Below are 11,191 nucleotides of genomic sequence, written 5' to 3' on the forward strand. Positions count from 1 at the left end.
GATAGGCTAACCTGGTCTCCCGTGACAACCCCGAGCAGCTGATCATCGCTCTGGAACCGGAGGCTGCCTCCATCTACTGTCGCAAGCTCCGCCTCCACCAGATGGTTGACTTGAACACCAAGACTACCGTGAACGGCTACAACCCCACTGAGAACGTGGGGGCCGGCATGGCGCAGGGTAAATCCAGCCCATTCCAACCCAGTCTGTGTTAAATCTGTGAGCTACAAATCAGCTTTAGGACAGTGTGTTACTACTGCGGTGTCATATGCAGATAGATGTCTGTGTTGCTGCTGTGTGTGTCATGGTTATCAGGTGATGCGTTTTTGCTGTCTTCTCATCTGACAGGGGGTTATTGAGATGGCTGCTGTTGTTGTTGTTGTCATTTATGTGTGTTTGAGCGTACATGTACAGTGCGTGTGTGCGTGTGTGTGCGTGTGTGTGTGTCTGTGTGTGTGTGTGTAAATGTCTTCCCCACTTGTTTGTAAGCCTCTCTGTGTTTCTTCCCATAATTGTCTCTGTCCTTATCTTCCTGTATGTGTCTACGTGTGTTTGTGTGTTCTTATCTTCCTCTGTGTTGTGTTCCTAGCACTGTGTGTTTCCATTCTCGGGGCTAGCCGGAGCTGTACATCTCCCCACCCCAGCCCTTGTCTCATGTTTCTCTCAGGGGACCGTATTTTATATATATATATATATATCTCCCCCTCTCCATCCCTCCATCACCTCAGCCAATCTTCATAGAGAGAGAGGGATGAGCGCTCAGGGACACTCACCTCTCAGCATCCCCCTCTCCTGTCCTACAGCAGAGGGCATATGAAGGACATACTGCAGGGCCTGTCTTGCCTGCCACAGTGTAATGGGGGGGAAATGTTTTTATTCTCATTTTAAAATGTATGAAGCAACACTGAAGCACTCCTCTGGTCAGGGAAGAATAGATCTGTGTGTGTGTTTGTGTGTGTGTGTGTGTGTGTGTGTGTGTGTGTGTGTGTGTGTGTGTGTGTGTGTGTGTGTGTGTGTGTGTGTGTGTGTGTGTGTGTGTGTGTGTGTGTGTGTGTGTGTGTGTGAGAGAGTGAGATGGTTATAGGTGTTACTCTGCTAGGTGTGAGTCCTCTAAGGACCTCTGGATTGTTTTTAAGTGCTTGTGGGTGTTTGGTCAGTTCAGTTTGTTTTTCAGCCGTTTTGCCAACATACTGTATATATCTCATATAGATATAAATCAGAGACGGTATATATCTCATCTAATGCACTGAACCGCCCTCCTCTGCTGTCTGACCACATGGCACAAGCATGAGACTCTGTGCACATGTAGAGCAGACTGCTCCTCTTCATGTCACGTCACATCACATCACATCTTACCTGCACTTTCCTCTGACATGCATGAGCTCACCCTCTTGTTGCTCCATATCACCATAGTAACTCATGTCTCCACCCTGGTCCCCATCACTGTGATGGTATGTGTGTATCCCTTCACCTTGGTTTTAAATAATGGAAACCTGTTTCAGTCACCTTTTGTGCTTACAAACTCTCTGTCACCCACACACACGCACATGTGTCTGTGTTGTGTGATATGTAAAGTTTGTGGCCAAGTGCAGTAGATAACTGAAATGTCCCTGACATTTGGCATGTGAACTTTGACCTGCATCACAGCATCATCTGGTAATGTTGCTGTGGTGCATCCAGCCAGCATGAGAAACAGCAACAGCACAATTTAGCTCTCTGTGTCATTGTGTCACACACACACACACACACACACACACAGATATAAACACACACAAATATATGGACAAATACAGGTCTCATGCATGCATGCATAGACACTTTTATGTACATACATATCTGCAGACACACACACACACACACACACACACACCAGAATACATAGATACAGTTTACTACCAGATGTATCATCTTCCATGCATATCTACCTCAGTTTAGATATGTTTCCTACACATGCATTTTCATCAGTTTCCTTGTGTTCCACATGTACGTCCTCCCGGCGCTACACCACTGTGTCTCTTTACGGTTCTCATTCTTATGTTGTCACACAGCCCACAGCCGCAGAAGGCAGGTTTGATCCATGGTCTCATCGTATTCCTTCAGGCCTTTTGTCGTGTGTGTGTGTGTGTGTGTGTGTGTGCGCGTGTGTGTGTGTGTGTGTGTGTGTGCGCGTCTCGTTGACTCCACTCCTTGTCCTCCTGTAGGTTGCCTCTAACCTTAAGGCCTCTCAGCCTGCCAGCCAGTCAGCAGCTGGGACTGTTCACAGGCACTCCACACACTCACTCTCAATGGGTCCTCTTTAAAGCAGACAAGATGACCACTCCTATGAGGAAGATACCCTACAAGGAACCCTTGACCAAATGGTTCTGAGTAGAATGCTTAACAACTTAAGGGTAGTCTGTAGAACCTTTGAAGCATGTTGAAACCTTTGAAGCATGAACCTGGTACACTGACGGGGGCTAGAAAGAACCCTTCATCAGGGGGCCTCGAAAGAACCCTTCATCTGAGGGTTTTAAGTAGAAACGTAAGGGTGCAGTCAGTGTTTTTTGTTGCAAATGGAATTGCTTCTTGACTTACAATAATGTGTGGGCTGATTCGGATTGGATTACAGAAGCATGAGGATGACTTTTGTTTCGTATATGGATTTGTGATTGGTAGGGAAACTAAGTGTCGTAAAGGCTCCTATTAACGCCCCAGCTATTTAAAAAGTGACAAACAGTTAAAAACATTTATAGATCGAAAAATCTTTAATCAATCAATCTTACATATTTCAGTAGCGGTGGGTGTCTAGATTAGTCCTGGTAACTTGTTTGGATTTCAACTGAAACGTGTTTTCAGTTTTTTTTTCGTTGTGTAGACCGACACGCAAAATGAGTTGATACAGGAGGTGGAACCCATTAACAGCCTTTCTGTATATATGTCTATGGAAAGCTCTATGACCCCTCACAAATTCTCGTTGCGAAATCGAATTCGTTCAGTTCGTTCCATGAGGGTTTGTACACACAGAAATAAATCGCTGTCTAGTACACTAAATAACGCTGTACAACTGCAATTTTTTGCACACATACAAGTTAAATACCCCCTTTGGGTAGGAGCGTATGGTGTTTAAAATCCGTTATCCTGGTTGATATAGAAATCAATATTAAGTAACATGGACCTGCGTGAGGCTGTTAATAGGTTTCGGGCCGTTAATAGGCGCCGTTACTATAGTACTATTGGTCAATAGCGATGTGTGATGGCTCATGCCAGTATTGGACAGGACTTGTGAACCGTGTAGTCTGGTCCATACCATTTTATACTGAGCTAACTAGTCAATGTCAGTTTTTAAAAACTGATCATTATTATGGAGATATTTTGTGTGTTGGACATCCAGCATCTTTAGTAAGCTTTCAGGCCTGCAGCTGTGTAATGTCTGTGAATAGTGAAAGTTGGAGGTTTTCAAGTGTTAAAACAGGATGCGGTCACATTTTCCCTGCAGCCGGTGTGTGTGTGTGTGTGTGTGTGTGTGTGTGTGTGTGTGTGTGTGTGTGTGTGTGTGTGTGTGTGTGCTCCCTCTCTGTCTCTCTCTCTTTCTTTCTCTCTCTCTCTCTGTGTGTGTGTGTGTTTCTGTGTCTCTTTCTCCCTCCCTCTCTCTCTCTCTCTCTCTCTCTCTCTCTCTTTCTCTCTGTGTGTGTGTGTGTGGTGTTTCTCCCTCTCTCTTCTCTCTCTATCTGTGTGTGTGTCAGGGAAATAGGAACGCACACTTATGACTGCCAGTTTCCTTTGTCCACTTTCCCACTGGTCCATTGGTGGTCTCCTCCTCTGTCGTGCTCTGGAAGTGTTTACCCCAGAGTTCCAGGAGTGCTACGTCACACGATTCTCACACACACACACACACACACACACACACACACACACACACACACACAAACTAGAAAATCTCTCTCTCTCACTCACCACACACATACAAACACATATATATACACACACATATATACACATGTAAAAGAGAACCCTGGTCTGAAGGCTGTATCCCACCTTCATTCCCAGCATCCCATGGAAGGAAACACTATGACAGGGAAGTGACCTCAGTGTCCATGTGGTCATACTTCCTACCACTGCTCTTTCCTGTTTGTATGTGTTATTGGCAACACCCATACTTCACACAGATTATTTTCAGTTCAGGGCTCCCTCCCTCTCTCCTCCCTCTCTCTCTCTCTCTACACACTCACACTCACCACGTCACACTCACACTCACACTCACACCACAGGACAAACCTCACTCTGACATGACCAAGTCCTTCAACCGACCCCACAACCCCATACACCCACCCCCTGCTCTCCCATGATGCTTTGGGACAGTCAGTGGCCTCTATCTGACACTGTGTCTTTTCCACTTCCTGTGAATGGTGCCTGTGGAAACTCCTCCAGTAGCTTGTCCTGTCCCCTGTCCCTCCACAGTGCCAATCAGCACCAAATGTTACAAGGAGAAGAGAAATGTTTAAAGCAGCAGTAAAGAGTTTTGGTCTAAAACTAGTGACCTAACTACCTAGAAAGGCCACCAACAGCCTAGCTAGCTGGCTAGTTTGCTTGCTTGCTAACATACTAGCTGGTGTCTTTTGGCAATAGTTTGCAACACCATGCTGTGAAGGCTTTTCTTACATTTCTGAGTGGTGTTCCATCCTGGAACACAGAACTACATAGTACATATCCTGGATTGCTATTGGGAACGAAAGGTGTGTTTATCTGTTCCCTTACGTGATCATACACCATCAAAACACATTGAGAAATGATTGCCCATAAAAACATACCTGAAAAGGTGGCAAATTATTGCAAAGTGTTTTAAATCTCTGCTCACTCGCACAGGGAGAGCCGTGTGATTGCGGTGCAGGTTTTACATCAGGCAGAGCGACAGGTGTGTGTGTGTGTGTGTGTGTGTGTGTTAGTGGCTGCTTTGATGTGTGGAGTTAATTTCCTCTCTGTGTGTGACTGCTGCTGTTAAAGTGTGTGGTAAAGAGTAGTGCGAGTGCGGTTACAGTGGCGAGCTGTGGGAAATATAAAAGAAAAGAATGTGGAATGTGTGCTTTCTTAGAGTAGGCCTGTGTGAACATCAGGCCAAAGTTGAGTGTGAACCTCATTCAGCCGTCCTCTGGCACAATGTTTTCATCTACTCATAGGTGTGGAATGTCCATTGAAATATGCCCCTGAACTTCCCTTCCCTTGTACAAACACCAAATATCCGGGCTATACTCTCTCTTTTTTTTATCAAACTCAGTGCATGCTCTGGAATGATTCACACAAGTTTTATTAATGCGTGACTATCCTTGGAAGGGTTTCTGAATGTCCAGTCTGAAAACAAAGGACACTTTGGAACGTCAACATGCCATGGCAGATGCCACATCCCATCGTAACTTTTCATGATCGATTGTTTTCAGTGATCTCACCTAATGGACAGATCACTGTTTACGGATAACTATCACGCTCGATGCTTTGAGGGCTTGTGAGAGTAACATTGGGCTCTAATGGGCTCCAGCATAAAACTTGTCATGACAATTACTGTGAATGGTATCATGACATAGTCCTATGATTGTCCATTATCTGTCAAGACTTATAAGACCAATTATAGGACATGGCATCTGCCATGATGTGTGATAAGCTGATTCCTTCAGTCTTACGACAGAGGGCTCATGGGATATTGGGATATATGATATGTGTTATTGTTTGAATCTGTCTGGTTCTGCTGAACTCCCTTTTACACTCTGTGTTGTGAGAATAGAAAATAAACCTTCAGGGTGTTGCTATGTATAGCTGTTTAGCATCTTAAGTCACATTGATACCTTTAGGTGCACTATGACTTTTTGACCTTTCCATTGACCCCTCGTGAGATTTTCTTCCCTGCCATATCTCTGTTCTATGCTGTCGCAAAGCCTTGCCCTTACACACTCACACACACTCACACACTGTCATACACACACACACACACACACATGGCTTCACGCAACGCTTCCATGCGGCCTCTCTCACAAACGGTCCTCTTCTCTCTGTCAATAACCAGCCAAGGATCTCACGCGTCGCAACCGGCAGAGCAGAACCTTTTTGGTGGAAAATGTCATAGGGGAGCTTTGGTCGGAGCTGCTGGAAGGTAGAGTCTCTTTCTCTCGCTGTCTCTCGCTTTCTTTCTCTCTTTCTGTCCTCTTTTTATTATTTGACGGAAGCTCAAGAGTCTCTTTCTCTCTTTTTCTTTCACTTATACGTTCTCGCTTTCCTCCTGTCTCTTTTTATTCTTTGTAATGCACACACACACACACACACACACACACACACACACACACACCCTCCTATCCCACCCCTCGAACTGCAGAATGTATTTGCCCTTGCTGTTTCCAATGCTGCTGGCTACACGCCCAACCAGGCCAAACCATTCCTCTCCTCAGGGGGAAACGTCCTCCTTTAGACTCACGCCAGATGTACACCTCACAGCCGATACCAGAGTGGTTTCTCCCATTCTGCACGAATAAGACAAGCAATAGACTGAATGTAACGCATAACTCATTATTTACCCAATAACTCAAACACAAAACAGACGATCAGTCTGTCAGCTAGTTTGGCCATTGTCCGAAGCCCTGTGAACACCACACTTTGAGGCTTTACTGGGGGATTGTGGGGGTGTGCCCCCCTCCACCTAGTACTGAGTATTTGGGCCATATCCCCTTGGCTCTGATGTGAAAATACCCTTGAGCAGTGTCAGAGGTTTAGTAGAGGTCACAGGAGAGGTCACACACTCCCAGCACACACAGCTACAGTCTGGCAGCGTTACTGAGCCACCTCCCAAAGCCCACATTACAGTAAAGAGCTCTCGGCACAACAGGACCGCTTAACCAGAACGACACACACACATACAGATAGAAGCAAACAAACATAGATATACATACACACAGATGCACACACATAGAAACAAACCCATGCAGTACATAAACATTGAAAGACACACCAAAACAGATACAAGTAGTTTCACACAGCAAGGCACAGACATGCGCATAGACAGACACACACTCACACACTCACACACTCACTGACAGTAGCTCCCATCCATGCCAGAGGCACTAACAGAAGAGCTTAGTCATGGTGAAGTACATCACATCTCCTCACTGCAGCAAATGCAGCACGCACACACATACACACACACACACACACCACACACACACACACACACACACACACATACACACACACACAGAGCTGAGTCATGGTGAAGTACATCACATCTCCTCACTGCAGCAAATGCAGTATGCACACACACACACACACACACACACACATACACACACACAGAGCTGAGTCATGGTGAAGTACATCACATCTCCTCACTGCAGCAAATGCAGTATGCACACACACACACACACACACACACACACACACACACACACACACACAAACAAACACACACACACACACACACACACACACACACAGAGCTGAGTCATGGTGAAGTACATTACATCTCCTCACTGCAGCTAGTGCAGCACGCACACACACACAGAGAGCTTAATCATGCTGAAGTACACCACCTCTCCTCACTGCAGCAGACACAGCCTGGTTTTCAAAGGAGAATGATCCAGAAGCAGGTTGCAGACGCTGCAAGACCAAGTGGCTATGAGAGCTGGATAATCTCTCTGTGAGGTCATCCATGTGCGACAGAGCCCTGGTCTGTACTCCGGAGTTGGATGCAGTGTGAGGTTAAGTCATGGTGTTAGTCATGACACTAACCTGGACAGGAGTCTTACACTGCATTCTTCTTAATAAAATACAAACCATCTGTAACCAAACTGCCATCTCAAACTCTCTTCAATACATGTCTAAACATTTACCTGTGAGCATCTTCATTAGGAGTTCCAAGTACTACCCACAGACCATACACACATAGCCAGTGATCCCCAAATGCCCCCCCACACACACACACACACACACACACACAACCCCCATGCCCTGTGGTACCTCTTCCTACCCAAGATGACCCCTCCCGCTGCTGACTCCACAGGTGACCGCTACGTGGTGGTGGACTGCGGCGGAGGCACGGTGGACCTCACAGTTCACCAGATCCGGATGCCAGAGGGACACCTGAAGGAGCTGTACAAAGCCTCAGGTAAGCTCACTGCTAAAGAGTACAGGTGGTCTCTGCAAGTATACAGACAGTCCAGCTCAGAAGGTCGAGAAGTCGAGAGACCATCAATCAATGCTAAAGGGCTACAGAATGAGCAATTGAGAGACTATTTCTCAGGTAAACTAACTGCTAAAGGGTTACAGATCAGTAGAATGAGAGATTGAGAGACTAGCTCTCAGGTAAGCTCACTGCCAAAGGCTCACAGATCAGTGGGTCAAGTAGCCAATAGACTATCTCAAGTTCTTCTCACTAATGCCTCACAACACTAAAAGTGTCATCTCTAATAGCAGCTTATTCCATGCCTGAGCCAGCTATTAGAAACCATTGGGTTCAGAGGGTTGTTATTAGTAATGTTTGAAACCTCTAAACAATGTCAGTTACGTCATGCCAGATCTGCTCCACAGTCAACCGCCGTCTGGACTGCCTCACTTTCTCCAACACCCTCCCAATTATATTTTACTCTCTCCTCTGTCTATCTCTCTCTTCCCCCCCCCCCCCCCATCTCTCTCTCTCTCTCTCTCTCTCTCAGGAGGCCCTTATGGCTCCATTGGTATTGACTACGGGTTTGAGAAGCTCCTGTGTAAGATCTTCGGCCAGGCACTTCATCGACCAGTTCAAGATCAAGCGCCCGGGCCGCCTGGGTGGACCTGATGATTGCCTTCGAGTCCGCAAGCGTGCTGCGGCTCCAGAACGGACCCAACCCGCTTAACATCAACCTGCCCTTCTCCCTTCATCGACTACTACAAGAAGTTCCGTGGCACAGCCGTGGAGCACGCACTAACGCAAGAGCAAGTGAGTGGAGAGAGGGAGGGAGAGAATAACAGAGAGATAGAGAGGGAGATAGAAAGAGAGAATGACAGAGAGGTAGAGGGGGAGAGAGAGAGGGAATGAATGCCTGAGGGGGAGGGGGAGAGATTGAAAAGAGAGAGAGATGAGAGTAGAAGAGAGAGAGATGGAGATAGATGCGGCTATAGAGGAGGGAAGGAGTAAAAAAAAAAAAATGATCAGGAAGGAAGAACCGTACTAATGAGGGCAGACAGGTTGGGTATTGCTGAAGTGAGCTCTGTGGTTCCTCAATAAAAGATGTTTCATCACAATGAGCCTCAAATCCACTGCGTGAGGAAGCGCAGTGTACAAGTTAAATGAGATCCAGCTTTGATGCAGTGAGTGGCACCAGGTCAGGATCGGATCCCTACAATGTCAGCCTCCTGTACCAACACCAGCTCCTGTACCAACACCAGCCTGATCTCATTGCTGATACTATCTGCTACCAACACCTGCTCCTGATCTCATAGCTTGTCCTGCCTTTACCAATGTCAGCTCCTGATCTCATAGCTTATTCTGCCTTTAACAATGTCCGCTTCTCATAGCTAATCCTGCTTGTAGTTGTGCATCAGCTCTTCTGAGCTCCAGACAGGTGTGACATGTTCCCAGCCTGACCAGGCCGAGCCTGATGTGCAGACACAGTTCATCCATTCACACATCCGAGCTGTCAGTGCTGTCAGCTTTCCTCTTGATGTCTCGTTAAGTAAAGTAGTCAGCTCGTTCCTCTCTTCGGATCTCTCTGGAACGGTCAGCCGAACGAGGCTGTATGGAGAGTGTGCTGTGGGCTTATCTAAGCACTAAGTCTGCACTGCACAGCCTCATTGCCAACTTCTCACACGGCCAGGGAAGGATGCCGCACTGTCATCAGTTTCTGTGCTGCGGCACTGGATATGGGCTAATGATGTAGTGTGAGGTCCCTGGCCAGCTGGCTTCTTACATGTGCAAAAGCAAAGGCTACATTTGACCTCAGTGCTGTGAAGACTTGAAGGAGTTAGATCTCTGTGTAGATCTTTAAATAACATTGTTGGAGGGATCTTCAAAGGTTTCAAATCAAGACCGGACTCTACCTCAGTTTCCAGACCAGGAATACTGAGTCTTTAGATCTATCAGTTGGGCATTAAGTAACAACACTTCTACATTGATCAGGTGTTCACAGTTGCAGATAAACTCCACAAGATCAATTTAAAGATTAGAAACATTAAAATGGACAAAAACAGCTTTTTTCTGTCATTAACTTAATTTGCTGTGGGATTTAGAAGAGATAACGTCTATGCGGGTACTAGTCAGTGCACAAAAACAACATTTTAAGATGATTTATTTAACAGTCATAGAATAATCCAATATGTAACAACAAGCCCCATCAATTCCTCCTTGATTTAATATTGGTTCATTTATTTTCTATAATAGTTAATGGACTCAGAACATAGCATTGTTGGGAATTGGACAACAATTGTACTCTCTCTGATTCTAGGGGTAGTAGCTGCTCAAAACCATCCGGTGGTGTAGCCTACATCTGTGCCCAGTGACATCACCATCTGTGACTTCACCATCGATGACAATCACTGTCTGCCACCTTTAGCTTTAGAGGCTCTTTCATTATTCCTTCCCTGACTTTTAGTGGGCTCTCTCTGGACGGGAAACAGCCAGAGACGACAGAGTGTGTCGTCTGTTTGTCTGTCAGTCTGATTACGGTCCCCTAAGGCCTCCTGCTTTCCTGGTAAAGCCTGTCATCCTGCCCTCTAGTGCTCCTCTAACTCCAGGGAACCATCTGTTAGGAGGTACTGGCCACAGGAACCCGATTACGACGGGGGTGGCCCATCTGTCTGCTGCTGTGGTTGTGACGGGCTCATCTTTCACTGGATCCCTGGAGGAGAAATGGGATTGCCAGCATCGATTGGAGACCGTGGGAGAATGCTCAGTCGCTCAGCGTGGTTGCATTTGAGCTAGCGTATGCTAATGGTTTCTGCATTTGGAATGCAAATAGTAAATATGATGGTGTGGGCTTGGTTGTATCGACGGTTGCAGTTTAAGAGTCTCCAGTGTGTCTCAGTAATGTTATATGTTCATTTCCTTGCCTTTCATCAGCATATGTGGGCACGGATTGCAGCATAACTGCTGTAGGAACTCAGCAGTGAAGAACCCTGATCCGTGATCAGCAATATTCGGACTAAAGGTTTTCCCTGGGCCTCGTGTGACCTTTCACCCACTTGGGTGTACTGAAGTGTGTTTCAA

General features: G+C 46.3%; 1 protein-coding gene across 1 annotated transcript in view; it reads left to right on the forward strand.

Annotated features, from left to right (window-relative positions):
* hspa12a (heat shock protein 12A) overlaps positions 1–11,191 on the forward strand; it is a 52,937-nt gene that overhangs the window by 37,003 nt on the left and 4,743 nt on the right. The window contains 8 exon segments of the mRNA XM_031578655.2: positions 6–177; positions 6,029–6,115; positions 8,012–8,116; positions 8,664–8,731; positions 8,733–8,765; positions 8,767–8,862; positions 8,864–8,914; positions 8,916–8,926. Of these exon segments, the coding sequence (XP_031434515.1) occupies positions 6–177; positions 6,029–6,115; positions 8,012–8,116; positions 8,664–8,731; positions 8,733–8,765; positions 8,767–8,862; positions 8,864–8,914; positions 8,916–8,926 (623 nt within the window).

This window comes from Clupea harengus, chromosome 13 (genome assembly GCF_900700415.2).
Source record: "Clupea harengus chromosome 13, Ch_v2.0.2, whole genome shotgun sequence".
Taxonomy (NCBI): Eukaryota; Metazoa; Chordata; class Actinopteri; order Clupeiformes; family Clupeidae; genus Clupea; species Clupea harengus.